At 32.2% G+C, this 18,217-nt stretch overlaps 3 protein-coding genes across 4 annotated transcripts; all 3 read left to right on the top strand.

The window, feature by feature from the left end:
* The first annotated feature begins 3,734 nt into the window (after positions 1-3,734).
* Positions 3,735-6,804, top strand: LOC111215687 (protein TIFY 6B-like). Its single transcript, XM_022719625.2, has 7 exons — positions 3,735-4,002; positions 5,033-5,235; positions 5,439-5,650; positions 5,736-5,826; positions 5,912-6,167; positions 6,248-6,308; positions 6,388-6,804. Exons 1-7 carry the CDS (start codon positions 3,918-3,920, stop codon positions 6,488-6,490), a joined length of 1,011 nt encoding a protein of 336 aa, XP_022575346.1. The 5' UTR covers positions 3,735-3,917; the 3' UTR covers positions 6,491-6,804.
* A 556-nt stretch (positions 6,805-7,360) lies between these two features.
* On the top strand, positions 7,361-10,227 carry LOC111215685 (TPR repeat-containing thioredoxin TDX-like). Its single transcript, XM_022719623.2, has 10 exons — positions 7,361-7,601; positions 7,695-7,728; positions 7,814-7,948; positions 8,027-8,114; positions 8,183-8,263; positions 8,343-8,407; positions 8,546-8,686; positions 8,806-8,919; positions 9,111-9,141; positions 9,679-10,227. Exons 1-10 carry the CDS (start codon positions 7,489-7,491, stop codon positions 10,011-10,013), a joined length of 1,137 nt encoding a protein of 378 aa, XP_022575344.1. The 5' UTR covers positions 7,361-7,488; the 3' UTR covers positions 10,014-10,227.
* A 194-nt stretch (positions 10,228-10,421) lies between these two features.
* Positions 10,422-15,783, top strand: LOC106394692. 2 transcript variants are annotated; one of them, XM_048773847.1, is made up of 2 exons: positions 10,422-10,825; positions 10,914-15,783. In XM_048773847.1, exon 2 carries the CDS (start codon positions 14,330-14,332, stop codon positions 15,608-15,610), a length of 1,281 nt encoding a protein of 426 aa, XP_048629804.1. In that variant the 5' UTR covers positions 10,422-10,825; positions 10,914-14,329; the 3' UTR covers positions 15,611-15,783. The 2 variants fall into 2 exon arrangements, with proteins under 2 accessions (XP_048629804.1, XP_048629805.1); XM_048773848.1 differs by having other exon boundaries at positions 10,914-11,165.
* Positions 15,784-18,217: the final 2,434 nt, after the last annotated feature.

The following is an 18,217-nucleotide window of genomic DNA, read 5'->3' as shown; positions in this document are numbered from 1 at the left end:
CATTAAATAACTATTATTATTTATCACTTACAAATAGTAAAATATAAATCTAATCTAGATGTAACAAAATAATTATTTATCAATTACAAATATTAGAAATATAAAAATTTTAAAACTGAAAACATCAAATAATATATAGTATTACTTTTGGTGTAAGATTTGATGTCATTGTTGGAGATGATAAAAAAAACATCAAGTAATTTTAACACCAAATTTAGTGTTATTGTTGGAGATGCCCTTAGTAATGTTGTGTTTTCTTTCTTTTTGTTTTGGATTATGATACTTCTTATTTTTGTCTGATATACCTGCAAAATAGGTTTGTTTAGTTACAAAGAGAATTTGATTGAAAATTTATATTACTGGAGACAACATTAAGCAATATAAATTAAGTTTTTACATTTTAACATTTTGACAAAAAAAATTAAGTTTTTAACATTTTCAATAACCTTTCACACTAAATTATATGTTTAAAGATATGGTCTCTTTTTAACTATAAAGTAATATAGTAACACTGCTTTCACAATTATCACACTGAGAGATACCTTTAGAAACTACACATTTTTAAAACTTAATTTTGGTAAACTAATACAGTATTGGCTGAAGGTATAAGTCTCAATGTTTAAGTCTTCAAGAACGATGGCAAAGACACGAATGTGAAACAGATTAAGTTTGTATAATTTGTGTTTGATGGTCATCTAGCCAAAAATAAAATTTTAAAGATCAACAGAATAACAATAAGTCATGGTTAAACTTAGAGGAAATTAGATAAAGGTACAATATTATTTATATTTCATATTAATTCAACATAACTAAATGGATAATTTCATATAATTAACAATATATTTATTGTGGAAACAACGTCTAAAATAATATTTTTTTTAACATTCTAAATGAAATGAGCAAATGATAAAAAAATCAATATAACAAAATAAAAAAATATGTTAAGATTATATTTTTATTACAATAATTCATGATCAGGGACGGTCCATACCCAGTAGAGGCTCAATTACAATTTACAAAATGTGCTCCATTTAATTGAATATTTTAAAAACAAATTTTAAACCAAAAAAAGAAAACAAAATTTTTGAGCCCTAAGCAGTCGCCTACTCTGCTTGTGCCATGGACCGGATTTATTCATGTTATATTATATATTATCAAATTTTGTTTTACTCAATTCAATATTGCGCTCAAACATGTTCAAAATGGTGTAGTCTTAAACCGACATTCAAAAATACTTTAAATTCATGATTTAAATTTATAAAAGTGTTACTAAAAAACTTTTTTTCTCATACACTTATTTTATAATACAATTTTGATTCTTTATTCAAGACAGTATACAAACAACACAATAATTCCAAACTATCTACTAATCAATAGACACAATTTTTCAAAACATGTTAAAAAAAAGGCTCTAGTACTGGTATAAAACTAAAATTTCATTACCATCTACACATCATTTTCCAACACAACTCAATTTATCAACCGCTGAAAATTTAATTAAGCGCTCCATATTTGATCAAGTCCATTGGGCTTATATTATATTTTGATGGTTAGGGTCTCTTTGTTCATCTAACAAACATTGCTTTTTTTTAAAGGCTTCTAGCTCCATGGAATACTACGGCAAGGGGATTGAATACGATCGAGGCCGAAAAAGGCTCGGTAAGCAACCGTTTTTATAGAGGATTATGGGTACTTCTCAACGATTTGAGGCTGTGTGCTGCCAAACCTTAGTCCTTTAATTATGTGGCATTTTATTTGACTCCTTGGCCTTTAACATTGCCATAGTTGTTCCCATGGAGGTGTAGGAGAAGGTGCGAGATTGCATGCAGGGCCGGCTTAACAATATACATGGCCCTTGGGCAAAAAAAAAATTTAAGCCCCTAAAATTAATTTTTTTTGGTAGTTTTTTCCCTATAATTAATTTATTTCTATTTTCTTATCAAAATATTATTAAAAATATAAAACAACTTATCTAAATTTATTAATTTGTGTGTATTTTTTAAATATAAAAATTTAAACTAATATTTTTTTATTATTGTGTAAATATGAAACCAAAAGTGCAAAAGAAGGTCCTTGATATCAAAAAAGAAAAAAATCTGGGCCCTTTATGTTACTAATTTTTTTCTGAATTTAGACGGGCCCTGGGCGGTTGCACTGTATGCCCTGCCACCTGAGCCGGCACTGATTGCATGCATAAATATATTCCACCGTGATTGCATTGGTAGTAAATATGGCTTGAACACGTTTTTTTTAATTGCAAATAGCAACAAGTATATTTAATTTCGATTATTGTTATATAGAACTAATGGATTTATGTTTGAAATAGTTAGCAATATCTGAGTTTACTAAAATAAGAAACTTGCCAAGCTAGAAACCTAATGAAAGTTACCATCTCTCCGAGTTAAGAACGATCATATTCAACGACCAAACCAGCAGCACTAACATAATTAAAGAAATATTCATTCTATCGGATGCATGTTCCATGTATTCAGTATCTCCCTATCGTTGGATGTTCAATGTGGAGCATAGCGTGAAAGATACGCTTATGGCATCTTTTGATATTATCTTCTCTCCGTAGGTTCACTTTTGATCTGATCCTATTATCTATATGGAATGTTGTGTTTTACAAAACTGCATCGTAGTACTTTCATATCAAATGAATATTTTATTTTGATATCAATATTGAGAAAATACATAATTAAAGGCTGGAGAAAATAACGTGTGCTACATTTCCCCAGAACGATGTTATCGTGAGCGAGATGGGCGAGTTGTTGTGTACTTGACCTGCTTTCCAACTTTCCATTTTTATAAAGCTTCTTACTGTATAAAACATTTCAAAACGTTACAATCTTACTAAATTAACAAGAATGTGACGCAGGAAATGGCGTAATTTCATCACCAGGACCACATGCATCTATAAACTACTCAGCAGCACGATGTCAACGAATCGTTTTAGTATTAAATTTACATTAAAAACATTTTCTTTTGGTTCCAATATTTACATTAATACAAGTATAGTTTAAGCAAAGTATATACTATTATTTAATCGCAAAATATACAGTATATAACATTGTATATCATTGAAGTACACTGACAAGATTAATGATTTTAAAAGTGATATAATAATTGAATTGTGACATAATCACATGGGGTATTAAACTATTCGTACTAACTATACAATATAAAATACAGCCGATATATAGTTTTTTTTTTTTGCAAAATAAAATTTAACATGCAAATGTTTTATCTTGGTCAAGAGAGAACGTGCACGAAAGTGCTAATATTAATTAGACATTTTTATTAAACAAAAGGGTTAGGAAATCCTTAAAACAACGAGTTTACAACTTACGTGCTTCATACGCGCGTGAGCCCAGAGTTTCGCTTGTTTTAAATAAAAATAATAATTAAAACTGCCGCTTCGCATCTCGTGAATCATTCACGTTAAAAAATTGACTGGCAGCTAGTGACGCGCGTAAATAAAATAATGCACGTGCCCAACCACGTGTCGGACCGCCAAAAGAAACCCACACGCATAAATCGCACTGCACGATGATGCACGTGCTTTTTGACCGCCTATATCCGGTGACGTAACCGGACAAACCTGCAGCTGCCTTTTCCACCAATAGCGAAGGAGAAAAAGGAATCTTTTACCTTTATTTTGTTTTACTTTAATTAATTAAAAGAAAAAGGTTCAAAATATAATTAAATAGTGCTGTTCACATGTCTCTCATGCGCGATGGTTAAAAAGAGAAAACGCGGTCTGTGTTGTTAACACGTTTTTTCATTTTTTTCCAACTTACAAAGAGAAACTCCTCTCTTTTGCTCCATCTTCCAGCGACGCTTTGATCGTTTTTTTCAGGTAGATATTTGTTTGATTCCGGCGTTTTTCAATCGCTTGTGGTTTGTGATCGATTAACATGGAGAGAGATTTTCTCGGGCTCGGTTCGAAAAATTCGCCGATCACTGTGAAGGAGGAAACAAGCGAAAGCTCCAGGGATTCAGGTTAATATTTTTTTCCCTTGATTGATTTTCAATCGTATCGATTTTATTGTGATTCCTTGATCAGTTATGTCGTTAGGAGCTAGTACTAGGTTGATATTATTTATTTTCTTGCAAAACCTGGTTTTGTGGTTTGGTCGGGAACTGGATTGTCAGTTTGTCTCTTGGAGGGAGAACATTTTCATTCGCTTTCTCGAGAAATCGAACCGTGGAGCTTTTTTTTTTTGTTTTTCAGGACATTAGTAGTATTTTTTTACAGAACCGGTTTAACCACATGTTCTTAGAACCAGAACTAATCTCTAGCTTGATTTTTTTTTTTTTTGAAGAGACTAATAATTGAGATAAAAGGTGTAATTAATTAATTAGTTTCTTTTTTAAAAACGAATACGTAAAATGTTGGAAAAGAGTAGTTGAAAGGAGGGGTACACAAATAATATTAAAATAGAAACGTAGAAGATTAATTATACAAAGAAAGTTCGAGTTGGATTTATTTTATATAGTTGATTAAATATTGATTAGTGTGTTGATTAAGTGAAAAGTTAAAATACTAATTGAAGGTACAATGAGAATGAATATTTTTCTCACCACGAGGAATAAAAATTGTGTCCACTTTGTTTTTTTATAAGACAAAAACGTGCTATTCCATAAAAGTAGTGCATCAACATGTGCTGTGGAGTTAAAGTTGAATCTCTCTTTAATTATCAATTAAAAATAATCATTTAAATACACTAGTTTTTGTACTATGACTTTGAATAATTTTTTTTTAATTAGACATGGTTTCTAAGGTGGTTTTGTTGCCTCGTTGAATTTGTAAACAGTATCAGTTTTTTAATTATAACTAATTATAATTACAATTTTTTAATTTTAATTATATTGTAAACAGTATCAGATAATTATAGTATCATATTCTTTTACTTGGTCTTTACTTTTGGATTTGGTGTTGAATTAATCGTGTGTTGGTTATGTAAGATCTGTAGACATTTATAGTTTACAGTTACCGCTCCATGTCTGACTTTAAAGATTACTTTTGCAGCTCCGAATAGAGGAATGAATTGGTCATTCTCAAAGAAAGGCTCTGCTGCTTCTTCTCAGTTTCTATCGTTCAGGCCATCTCAAGATGACAGACATAGAAAGCCTGGAAACTACCATCTGCCTCACTCTGGTTCCTTCATGCCATCATCAGTAGCAGCAGATGTGTATGATTCTAACCGGAACACTCCTTACAGTTCTGTACAGGTACTTTTCATCAAGACTCATGTTAACCCAATTATCAGGTTGATTGTGCATAATGGACCCATGTAGTTTCTGTTGTGGTTCCACATTGATGAACACTTTTGTTTGTAGTTTATGACAACTAGTTTCTAAATCTAGTCTTGGTTTTATAGTTATCCATTTGTGGTTTAAACTAAGCTTCTCATTTATGACTTGTTGCTTTTCAGGGAGCCAGGATGTTCCCTAACTCCCATCAACAGCAAGAATCTATCACAGTGTCCATGGCCAGGCCGGGTCTCCAGTCCCATTATGCACCAGGAGGAAAAAGCTTCATGAGCAATGGCGTAAACTCGCAACCTTTTGTAGGAGTTCCTATCATGGCACCTCCAATCTCAGTCCTTCCTGCTCCAGGTTCCATTGTAGGGACAACTGATATTAGGTACACTCACTGCTTCTATCTGTTTCTTTTTTTAGTCATAATATCATGTATTGTAGTGCTGACTCAAAACTTCTTCTTTTGCCAGATCTTCTTCCAAGCCATTAGGATCACCAGCTCAGTTGACCGTCTTTTATGCCGGTTCAGTTTGTGTTTATGATGACATATCTCCTGATAAGGTATCTTAGATCACTTTCTCCCATTTATGCGTCTCTTATCTGTTATGATACTCATTTGCTTAATAATATCATTCCTTCATCACAGGCCAAGGCGATAATGTTGCTAGCTGGAAACGGTTCCTCTATGCCTCAAGCCTTCTCACCACCTCAAACTCATCAACAGGTGGCCCATCATGCTCGTGCATCTGTTGATTCTTCAGCTATGCCTCCTAGCTTCATGCCTACAGTCTCTTATCTTAGCCCTGAAGCTGGAAGTAGCACAAATGTACTCGGAGCAAGAGGCTTTGCATCAACATACCATAACAACCAAACTAACGCATCTACTGTAAAGCCTCAAACAGGTAAAATCAAGTCTTACACCTGATGCTAAACTCGCCTACTTTATGGATGTAGCTTCAATGTTGTTCTGTTTTGTATGCAGTGGCTTTACCTCAGGCTCGCAAAGCATCTCTGGCTAGGTTTTTAGAGAAACGCAAAGAAAGGTACACACAACCGTTCTTTACCGAATAAAACTGATTAACTGTTTCTTGAAATAACTCTCTTCACTGTTGGTTGTTGCAGGGTCACAAGTGTATCGCCATATTGCTTGGACAAGAAGTCACCAACAGACTGTCGTACGCCAATATCTGAATGCATAAGTTCGTCATTCAGCTCTGCAACCTAAATCTCATTTGCAGTAATACATACTGCTTCAGACCACTCCAGGACCATGTTTTTATTTCGATGGTGAATTTTTCAGTTCTTTTTTTTTTTTGTTCTGTTACAGAATTTTCCTTTTGCGCTGGCTACACTTGAGCTTCTTCTTAGCTTATATACTATAGTGTAACTCTTTCTTCTCTCGCTACATTGAGTTTCTTTGTAGCTAGCTTATACTGTAGTATAGTGTATACTTCAGTTATGTCATTTTGGTCGAATGGAACTATGAGAGCAAATTGAATTTGTACTTTTGAATTTTGTAGAAAATGTTTGTTTCTTCTCTTTAGATCAGAGATGCTAGTGTTGAATGCTCGCTCATACCAGGTTGTTCATATCAATCGATGTAATTGACCATGTATACTGCATACCTTCCTTTGATGCATTTTCATGAGATGATGAGGAGATTTTAGAAAGAAACATAGTGGTCGCCAAGAAGCTAAGTCAAAAAGTACACGATTTCATTCGAAACATATTTTTTTTTGGATCAAACTCAAAAAAAAAAAACATTTTATATTTACTTATTAATACATGCATTACTAATTAAAATATAATAATGATAAATTATTATTTATGTTTTCATTTGAATTTTTTAGGTATTATAATTTTACGTGAAAAATCATAATATAGATTTATAAAAAAAACTCTATCGAACTGATATTTAATTTGAAACTAAAAAATGTATAAATTTATAGAGGTACAAGATTTATAAAAGTGATTGGATTAGTAGAGAAATCAGATTTTTGGTGTGTTGGTTAAATCAAGGAGAATACAAAACCGGTTCGACCGGGACACACCCGACCGGTTCTACCGACACGATACTCTCGAGGCACATCGAATCACTCTGTCCAACTCCACCTGCTAATCGCCACCGTACGATCGATCATAAGAAGCAGCTAAACTAATCATTCTCATAATCATAATCACTGCCGCTGCTCCAAGCTCTTCGTTCCGTTAAGGAGACGAACAATGATGGATGCGAATCAAGTAGCAGAGCTCCGAAGATTCATCGAGCAGCTGAAACTGAATCCTTCTCTCCTCCACGATCCTTCTCTGACTTTCTTCAAAGATTATCTCCGAAGGTCTTTCCTTGACTTCAAAGATTCACTTTTTCGTTACTCCATGTGCTGATGTGACTTTTTCTAATCGATGTTTTTGTTGTCTCTCTCGTACAGTTTAGGAGCTCAAGTCCCTAAGATAGTGAAGACTGTAAGTTGTCTTTGTTGATTGATCAAAGTCCTCTTCTTGGCTTAACTATATATATATGTAAGTTCGTTTGTCTGAATGAATGTAGGAAAGAGATTATGAGGATACGGCTGAGACTAAACCCAGTTTCTCTCCTAGCTATGATGATGATGAAGTTACCGAGTCTGATGTTGATTTGGATGATTCTGATGTTGTTGAGCCAGACAATGAGCCTCCTCAACCGGTAAGCGGTGAAAGATTTGAGCTTTTGTTTTGTCTCTAATGCAAATCTTCCATGGTTGTTTGATTTTTGTTTCTTTAGATGGGAGATTCTACAGCTGAAGTGACGGATGAAGATAGGGATGCTGCTCAGTTAGAGAAGAGCAAAGCTATGGAGGCAATCTCTCAAGGTACTTTCACTCTTAACCTTTTTTTTTTTAGCTCATGGGCTTTCGTTAATGCTTTGATTGGTATCCAGGAAAGTTCGACGAAGGTATTGATTATCTAACAAAGGCCATCATGTTAAACCCCTCTTCAGCTATTCTCTACGCCACTAGAGGTGAGTGACTTTATTTTACTCTCTTTCCGACCAAAGGTGGGTGATATTCTGAATGTTTGTAGTTGTTGTTGTTCCGCAGCTACTGTGTTTCTAGCAGTCAAGAAGCCAAATGCTGCAGTCCGGGATGCGGACATGGCTTTACAGGTGAGCATTTACTTGAGTCGCATTAAACTTTGTTTAGTTTGTGCAGAAGATGAATTCGAAAAGCAAGTTTATGTCTTAATAGTTTTTTTTTATAGTTTTCTCCTATAACTAGCTGAAGCAGTTTAATTTGGTGTTTAGTTCAACCCTGATTCAGCTAAGGGGTACAAAGCAAGAGGTATGGCTAGGGCCATGTTAGGCCAATGGGAAGAAGCTGCGGCTGATCTTCATGTAGCGTCAAAATTAGATTACGATGAGGAGATTGGGTCGGCACTTAAGAAGGTAACTGTGGAAAGGAAACCTCTCTTACCTTTGTTGATATCACTGTACAAGCACAGCCTCATAGCCTCATAATGAAGTTTAGTAAAGCTTAAGGTTTTGTTAATGTATATACTTCACAGGTTGAGCCCAATGCAAAGAGAATCGAAGAACACCGCAGGAAATATCAACGTCTGAGGAAAGAAAAGGAGCTTCAAAGGGCTGAACGTGAGAGAAGAGAACAGCAAGAAGCCCAGGTCAGACCTACCCATAACCAAAACCATGATTAGTGATTCGTATATAATGCCAAAAAACACATCGGCTTTGTTATCTTCTCCTTGCGAGAGTAACAATATAACGTCTTTTTGACATTATCCACTTCATGTCATATCAAACATCTCATGCTCATTGATTTACTTCTACTTATTCTTGAATCCTATAAATGCAGGAGCGAGAAGCTTTGTCTGCACTTAAAGACGGTAAACATTCTATCCATCTCTTTCAGAGGTTCTCTACTTCATTATCTTACTGCAAATGAACTACTTATGTGTCGGAACATTTATCTGTAAGTCTTGTCCTAGTTAACTGTCTGCACTCAGTAAGATCAAAGCGCAATAAGTTCTAATTAGTCACTAATTCCAGATGATTAGGCCACTAACCAGCTTGCTTAAGATTGCTTAATGCTTACCCCGTTCCTCCAGTTTAATTAGCATTGGTTCCCTGATTAATCATATAAATCCAGACCAGAACCATAACATCCCAAGAAAAGAAAAATTTAGGGGAATAATTATTGGAAATCCTGGTGTATTTACACCTCAGTAGCGTTGTGTTTCTATTGGATACTGCTAGTTCCTCACGATTTTATATGCTGATCACAAGTATGAGACTCAGTGAGAAAAGCAATTTGCATTTATCTTGAATTTTCGTTATCCTTACAGACTTTGATTTGTAGCTGATGTAAAGCCAAAACATAATTTTATAAAAGCCAAATTTTTGTTTCTCATTTAATGATACAGGACAAGTGATTAGCATCCACTCTACGAGCGAGCTAGAAGGAAAGACAAAGGCTGCAAAGAAGGCATCGCGTCTGCTAATCATGTACTTCACAGCAACATGGTGTGGACCATGCCGTTACATGTCGCCTGTGTACACAAACCTGGCCACGCAACACCCGAAAGTCGTCTTCTTGAAAGTTGACATAGACGAGGCCAATGACGTGGCTGCTGCTTGGAACATAAGCAGCGTCCCGACCTTTTGCTTCATCAGAGATGGCAAACAGGTAGACAAAGTTGTGGGAGCTGATAAAGGTTCGCTTGAGAAGAAGATTGCACAGCACTCTTCTTCTAACTAATGGTATGGCTCGTTTCAGTCTTCTCCCATTGCTGAAGAGCTGATGGTGAATCTTTGCAACAAAACTGTTGTACCATAATTTTTAAGTATTTGTAACCATGTTTACATGTGTTTTCTTTTCCTTGGTGTTTCATTGGCATTGTGATGGTTCAGGGTTATGTTATGTGTCTCAAAATTAAAATGTCATATTTGAATAAAGAGCCGTGTTTCCTGTCTTCAGCGAAAGCTGATGAAGTGAAGAGTAAGGGGTGACTGGTGAGAAACTTAGGATGATGAACAATTTTTACTAATCAAATTTCAAACTCAGTAAAACTCTTGGTGAGATTGGTTCAGTCTCGGTTTAGCAAAAAAGTTCTACTAATTTCTGATAGATTTGGGTTTTAGTTATATAAATGGGCTCAGCTTTAGGCCCAACACAAGAACCTTTAGCCTGTTATCTTCCGGATTTCAAGAACGAGAAGGTCAAATCCGATGGATGGGAATATGAGGCGGTTACCACCGTGGATGATCGCCGGCGCGTCATCCGGTGTAACAGCTACAAGCAATAGAACAGACGAGGGTGAAGTAAAACAGGAAGCAGAAGCTCCCAAGACCAAGAAGAAGCGTAAAACTCGAAGAGAGAGAGATGACTCAGAGGAACCCAAAAAGGTGGAGATCAGGAGAAGAGGAAGAGTAGGTAGGAAAATCAAAGAAGAAGAGGCTAAGCCTAGTATTCGCGATGATGTTAAGAGTCCCGAGATTATTCAATCCGTGACTAGTCCAGAAGATGAGGAGGATCTCACGGTTGATGATTTGTTAAGCTTTGCTCAAGAGGTATGCCATAGTATATTACCAAGCCGGTTTTGCTATTAGTGAATTTGGTGTTTAATGTCCATTTATTTACTTCTGATTGAGTTCACAGTACGTCAAAGGTGAGGAAGAGGACCAGGCATTGTCAACATCTGAATCAATGGTGGTTGATGTCAATGATGAATCAAACATGAAAGCTCCAACATCAGATGACATGATCAGTTTGCTATTGGGTCCTTTTTTCAATACTCGAAAATAATTAGAACTTGGATTGAATTAGAGAATTGTGTACATGTTTATTATTTTTGAGATTTTGGTTTGATTTTCCGGTATATATGATAAAGGTTCAATTTGTTTTCTTGTTTATGATTCTTTATGACACAAAGAGAAAGAGATTGGTGAGGAAGATAATCAATAATAATGTAAGAGCAACTGAGTTCATAAGCCGATGGAAAACAGCAAACGAAAGCATTAGTGCTCGTATCTATTTTGGCAACTAAAAGGACCGAAAGCACCACTTTCTCAAGCGCATCAGTGACGTGCTGCCTTTTTTTTTTGTAAACTCAAAAACACAGAAACACAACTTGACTTCATAGACCCAAACAGGCATACAGAGAGAGTTTAAGATTGGTGGAGACGATTGCACTATCAACTGGAACCTATCTACTATGTAATGAGAACGTAAGTGGAGACGTGGTATATGTATAGTTAGTGACGGCCACTTCTTGAAAACCCTAATTAATATGCCCTATAGTCTAGTGGGCCCCTAGTCTTTTAGTTGCTCAGAAAAAGTCTAATGGGCCTTTTTATTTGTATTGGGGTTTTCAATTTTTATTGTGTTGGATTAGTAAGAATAAATGGATCAGCTAAGACTCCTTTGCTTTGTTCTTCATTAGGCTTTTCAACTTTTATTTTTTTTTGGTAGGAAGGCTTTTCAACTTTTATTGAGGGTTGGGTTAGTAAGAATAAATGGATTAAGCACGACTCCTTTGCTTTGTTCTTCATGAGTAGTGTACTGTCTAGTAGATAGTTGTGGTCAATTTCTAAGCATCTAATAATTATTAGTAGGTGTGGTTAACTCAATGTATCTACTCGTTCGCTCTTTTCCCTTTCAATTCGAAGCAACACGCTTAGCTTTCACATTTAGGATATGATTCAAGTCCGAGCATGTTTCAAGGAATCTTAAGGCTAAAAGATTTGTTCAAGAAACCGAATAACAAAGATTTTCCACCGAAATTAGTCACAGGTGAGTTGATTCTGTTAAAACTTGCATACTCATACAAACAACCTCTGTGTAATTTTATATTCTGCTGTGTCTTTTTATATGATACCAAAAATTTACTTATTTTGCATTCGTGAAATAAAATTAAGTATTTTACATAATCATATTCATATGAGAGTCACAGATCCCTTTCTTATTAAAGGAGTAGCATTGGTAAAAATAATCATTTGCTTCATGTATTTATTACATGAGTGTCATTTCCTATGTGTCATCACCTAATGCAGTCTCAATTACTTTTTTAAAAAACCCTTTATGAACTAGAATAATTACATACAAATACCACTGGTCATTTGTTTATACTATATGATTTCGATTTATCATCTTGATTACATTTCGCGAATTATCATCTTGATTACATTTCGATTTTTTTTTTAAAAAACGGGGCTCTAAATAAGGCAGTATATTAACTCGACCTAAGAGAGGCTTTATGGTATGTTCGAAGATTTAGAAGTTTTTCTTTTAAATAAGGCAATAAAATATGTGCCTCATCTAAAGTCATGTACGCTTTAGTACAATTTTTGATTCTTTAAACGTGGTACAACAAAGTTCTTTACGGTTTGTATTGGTTATTTTTACCTGTACGAAAGTTCATATCATAACCTGTACGAGTGTTCATATCTAATTTTGGAATAAGCAAACCATGTTTATCGTAAAACTAATATCAAATCGTTTATCATAATGTTCATATCATAACCTATACGAATGATCACATAAAATCGTGGTATGATATTTTCAAATGTCAAGGAAACACAATTGAATTATGTATGTATTTAAGGCAACAAAATGATAAAGGAAACAAATCGTGGTATGATATTTTCGTGGTATCATACCTATATTTAATGCGTCAAAATATTAAGGAATCACAATTGAATTGTTAACGTATTAAAGGAAACAAAATTCAAAGACTTGAAAAACTTACCTTAATCGATAGGAGAATATTTCTAAAATATTTTTTGCGTGACCATCACTGATTTTCTTTACCTATTTCACGTCCAGGCATCACGCAATTTATAAATCAGGCAACTGGTATATACAGTATTAATTTCCCATCATTAATATCCGTTTCTTCGATTGAATTTGGCGTGGATATGAAAGACCTAGGCTCCGTGTTGATATAAATAATATTTTTTAAATTCTCTAGATGATCTATTTGCTAGTGCTCATAATAAGATTGCAAACGAAGACTTCTGAAGGTATTATTGACAGAAGTTATTTTGTCGCTATTTTTAATTTTCTTTTGTTTTTTTTATACATTGTTCCTTTTATATTTTATTAGACTATTGCTTACTCCCTCCGTTCGTTTATACATGACGCTATCCGAGTTTCACACAGATTAAGACAAATATTGTATTGTCTATTTTGTCCTTTGTCGTTGCTTTCTTACTCATTATTACAATTATTATTCAGTCAAACTTCACCGATCCTAATTTCTATTAGTCTTAGCTATTAAATATATTGACAAATTATCATAAGAAATGTATAAATGCACCATTAATTTTAAGTCAAGTTTCTGTGTTCTTGTGATATACGTACAAACAAATTTTTAGTGTTAAAATCATTCTAAAAATTTTCATCATGGAGCCAAAACAAAAATTTTTAAACTAAAATTGGAGCCAAACTTAAAATAAATCATGATTATATATTGACTGAGCACAGTCAAGCGGATCACAATTTCCCTGATGAATTATAATTTTGATCTAAATCTTCCATTTACAAGTAATGAAAGTGAGTTTTTGTTTGATCTAAATAAAACTCCTACTGATGAAGAAATAGTTGTATTCAATAATGAAGATGATGTTGCTAATGCGATCGATGAAATTGTCTCCAACGATTGTTTTAGCAAAACAGATTCAGGTAAATTTTTCCATTCTACGGAGTAATTCTTTTTTCTCAACATTTTGCTGTTCTAATAACGATCAATAGTGTTAAATAAAATTTGACTTTTAGTTATATTTGTGATTTCTGTACACAATTTTGCATAGACTAGTCAACAAAGGCTGCTATTTTTGTTTGTTTGTGATGTGTATGTTCAATTTGATTTAAAATTACTCCAGACATTTATTTCTACTTGTCTCTATAGTTTTCTTAATACGGAGTATATGAATGAAAGTTGTGTATGTTTATATGAACAAATATACATGTGTCGTTCTTTTAGGTCAGTCTTGCAAATATTTTTTGGCTAACCATTTCTATTTTTATATTAATATGTAGAGATTGATGATCAAACAGAGCTTCCAAACGGAAAAATGTTGAATATCTCCAACCCCGAAAGATGGGCAATATATAATGCTTTGTTGGAGAGAAGTCAAAATGGAGAACTAGAGAAAAATACTACACGGGAAGTTTCTGATTTGTTTATGGTACCTATCCGAACGGTGCAAAGGATATGGAAACAGACTAAAGACACTTCAAATGATGAAGAAGTCAATGTATCACACAAAAAAAACGGACGCTGTGGTCGTAAGAAAATCCAACTTGATTTGAATCAAGTTATGGAAATTCCGTTGCGCAAGAGAACGTCACTACGGTCGCTTTCAATGGGTTTGGGCATTGCTACTTCGACATTACATAAACGTGTCAAGGAAGGTACGATTCGACGTCATACTAATGCTATCAAACCAAGTATAACGGATGAGAATATAAGAGCTAGATTGAAGTTCTGTTTGTCTATGTTGGAAAAGGACTCTCTGGTTCATGAACCAAAATTCATTGATATGTACAGTATTGTACATATCGACGAAAAATGGTTTTACATGACAAAGCAAACAGAGAAGTATTATTTACTTCCAGAGGAAGAGGTGCCTCATAGAACTTGTCAAAGTAAGAACTTCATTACGAAAGTTATGTTTTTAGCAGCGATGGCTCGGCCAAGATTTGATGATGAAGGGAATGAGACATTTTCTGGAAAAATAGGAGTATTTCCTTTTGTCACCCTCCAACCAGCTCAAAGACGAAGTAAGAACAGAGATGCTGGAACTTTGGAGCTAAAAGCATTAACCTCCGTCAAAAGAAAAGATATAAAAGCGTATTTGATTGAAAAGATTATTCCGGTAATCCATGAACGATGGCCAATTGAAGATCGGGGGAAGACTATATTCATTCAACAAGACAACGCACGGACACACGTTGAATGCGATGACAAAGAGTTTCAAGAAGCTGCGTCTAAAAACGGTTTTGATATACGTCTAATGTGCCAGCCTCCAAAATCACCCGATCTAATTTTAGATCTTGGTTTTTTCAGTGCGATCCAATCACTACAATACCAAGCATGTCCGACTACTGTAGAAGATCTTGTGCATGCCGTGGAAGATTCTTATGAAGAATACTCTTCCGAGAAGGTAAATTATATTTTTTTGACTCTTCAGACTTGCATGAAAGAGATCATGAAAGTTGGAGGGAAAAATAACTATCAAATTCCACATATGAAAAAAGCTGCGCTCGATAGAGAAGGTCGCCTTCCTCTTCAAATAAGCTGTGATGTTTCACTAGTCCAAAGTGTAATGGATACACTAGCTTCATCTTCATGAGTTAGTTATTTAAAATTGTTGAACTATCGTTGGAGTCTTTTTGTTTGTTCAGATTTCTTGTAGTTTTATTATTTATTAATGTTTTCAAATGAATAAATTTTTGTTATTTTTTTTATTAACATAAAATTGTTTTGTGAATAATAACAACGACAAGACCAAAAAGTAGAGCAAAATGATTAACAGAAAATGTAGAATTGTGAAATTATATTTCACATCTTATATATTAAAACAGAAGTCACAACCTTGATTCATGTGTGATTTTTTTTAAAAATGGACCTAATGGACCTATTCATAGAAATTCATATTACATTTTAGTTCAGACTAATAATAAATAAAATTTTTAAAATATTTTAATCATAATATCTTTTGATATCTTTTCATTTTAAATATAAATATATTTATTTTAAAATTCTAACAAATCTGTTTAAAAAGATTTTTACAAGATCTTCATTTTCAAAATTATATTTAAATATTTTTGCTAATTTCGAAATTAGTTTAAAATATTATTATACATTAATATATTCAGTTATATAAAATTAATAATAAAAAATGTATAATATTTTATTTATTATATAATCATAATCAATCATATTAAAATAAAATTATTATATTGAGCTAAATATAATAAAATTGTATTAAATTTATATATTTATATATTTTATTTTCGTAATTATAAAATATTTATGTTCAAAAATAAAATCTAATATGTTGGTAAGATGGGTTAACATTATCAAACTATATAATACATGTATAAAAATTAACATGTATTTCTTTAAAGTTAATAATATAAAATCTTTGTAACTACTTTAATCATAATATATTTTCATTTTAAATATAATATATATTTATATATTATATTTTAAAAATTCTAATAAATCTGTGTAAAAATGTTTAAAAAATAACTTAATGTATTTTAAGTTATCGTTTAAAAATGAAAATAAATAAATTATATTCTATTTTATCTACTTTATAGTCATGATCATGTTAAAATATAATTATTATACTAAAATAAATATGATAAAATTATATTCAATTGATAAATTTTATTTTCATAAATATAAACTATTTATTTAAAATATAATATGATGATAGACCAGCTTAAAATTAACAAACTATATAAAACATGTCTGAAAATTAACATATCTTAGACTTTTATATATACAATAATAAATTATCTAAAATGAATAAGCATAAAAATATTGGTAAAAAAAAATCCAGTTTTGAAAGACGGATCAGAATTTAGCATAAATTAAATACAAAATAATTTTAAATATATTTTCTCATTAATATATTAATTTTCTTAATAACTAAATGCAAATACAATAAGATAATATATAATAAGAAGTGGTATACATACGATTTAAACAATTAATTAATTATAACATGTAAATTATAAAATTATTGTATTTGAAATAGTTATATAAATATTTAAGTATATGATTAACATTAAAAATATATACCACTTATGTTCTAGAACAATAATTTATATATAGAAAAGTGAAAACAAACACCTGTGCGGTTGCACGGATCAAAATCTAGTCTATACTATTAAAAGGGAAGGAGTCCCAAAAAATCTACTTATAAAAGGTTGTTGGACCTATTTACTAGACTTCACTATTTTTTTGGTCTCACCTTATATTTCTCTAACTATACAATAATCAATTACCTTATATTTCGCTAACTATAAGATAATCAATCCTCTTATGTATTACTCAATTTACTATGATATACGAAAGATTTATACATCAATATTATTAATTCAGAATCATTACTATATTTTGCCTCTATTTTTTCTTGGAATATTACTTTCGTGCCACTATACCTATTTAAAAAAAACAGATTATTTTATAACTGATTTAATAATCATACAATCCACGATCATTTTTCTTTAACAACAACAGTTACTATAAAAACATTTAGATTTATTGGTAACTAAAATCTGAACAATACCATATTTTTAATTCATATTAAATGTTTTATGACCCAAACTAACATAAAAACATGATGCAAGTACGGTTAACAGAAAGTTAAAAACATGATACCATTCGACGGTCAAAACATATTAACTTCCAATTACGATACTAACTTCACAATACAACAAAAAGCTTAATTATATTTCAAAATTATAGATTTTTCCTTAAAAACCTTTCTAGGTTATTTTTGTGATGAAAATCTTTTACAACTGGGTTTATTAGGAGAAAGAGTTTTGTATAAATATTTTCTCAGGAAATTATAGCATTTTAGAATGTTTTTATGTTTAAATAAAATATTTTATTTATTTTTAACATTTATAGTTAACAAAACTATACTCAACTTAATAATAATTTTATTTCTAAAACTCGAAAATTTAATCTTAAAATAGTCATTATAAAACCTATAAACTAGAATGTATAACATAAAAACAATGTAGTTTATTCAATTTTATATCTTAGTAAAATTTATATGAGAAATTTAATCAAATTTTGAAAAATATTATCATGTTATTTTAGTTTTTTACCATGTCATCTGCTATAGATCACGAGTTAATAGGAGTTTTAGATTTTAAAGGATTTTAAATAATGGATTTTTTATTAAATTGAAACTAGATTATATACGGTGACTGCATTT

This window comes from Brassica napus, unplaced genomic scaffold (assembly GCF_020379485.1).
Source record: "Brassica napus cultivar Da-Ae unplaced genomic scaffold, Da-Ae ScsIHWf_2680;HRSCAF=3438, whole genome shotgun sequence".
NCBI lineage: Eukaryota > Viridiplantae > Streptophyta > Magnoliopsida > Brassicales > Brassicaceae > Brassica > Brassica napus.
The sequence above is the reverse complement of the archived record's forward strand: the minus strand, read 5'-3'. Positions and strand labels throughout refer to the sequence as shown.

Coding starts and splice junctions, on each gene's coding strand:
- LOC111215687 (XM_022719625.2), top strand. CDS start 3,918: ATGGAGAGAGATTTTCTCGGGCTCGGTTCGAAAAATTCGCCGATCACT. Junction 6,168..6,247: donor TACTGTAAAGCCTCAAACAG/GTAAAATCAAGT, acceptor TTTTGTATGCAG/TGGCTTTACCTCAGGCTCGC. Junction 6,309..6,387: donor TTAGAGAAACGCAAAGAAAG/GTACACACAACC, acceptor TGGTTGTTGCAG/GGTCACAAGTGTATCGCCAT.
- LOC111215685 (XM_022719623.2), top strand. CDS start 7,489: ATGATGGATGCGAATCAAGTAGCAGAGCTCCGAAGATTCATCGAGCAG. Junction 7,949..8,026: donor ACAATGAGCCTCCTCAACCG/GTAAGCGGTGAA, acceptor TTGTTTCTTTAG/ATGGGAGATTCTACAGCTGA. Junction 8,115..8,182: donor TATGGAGGCAATCTCTCAAG/GTACTTTCACTC, acceptor ATTGGTATCCAG/GAAAGTTCGACGAAGGTATT.
- LOC106394692 (XM_048773847.1), top strand. CDS start 14,330: ATGTTGAATATCTCCAACCCCGAAAGATGGGCAATATATAATGCTTTG.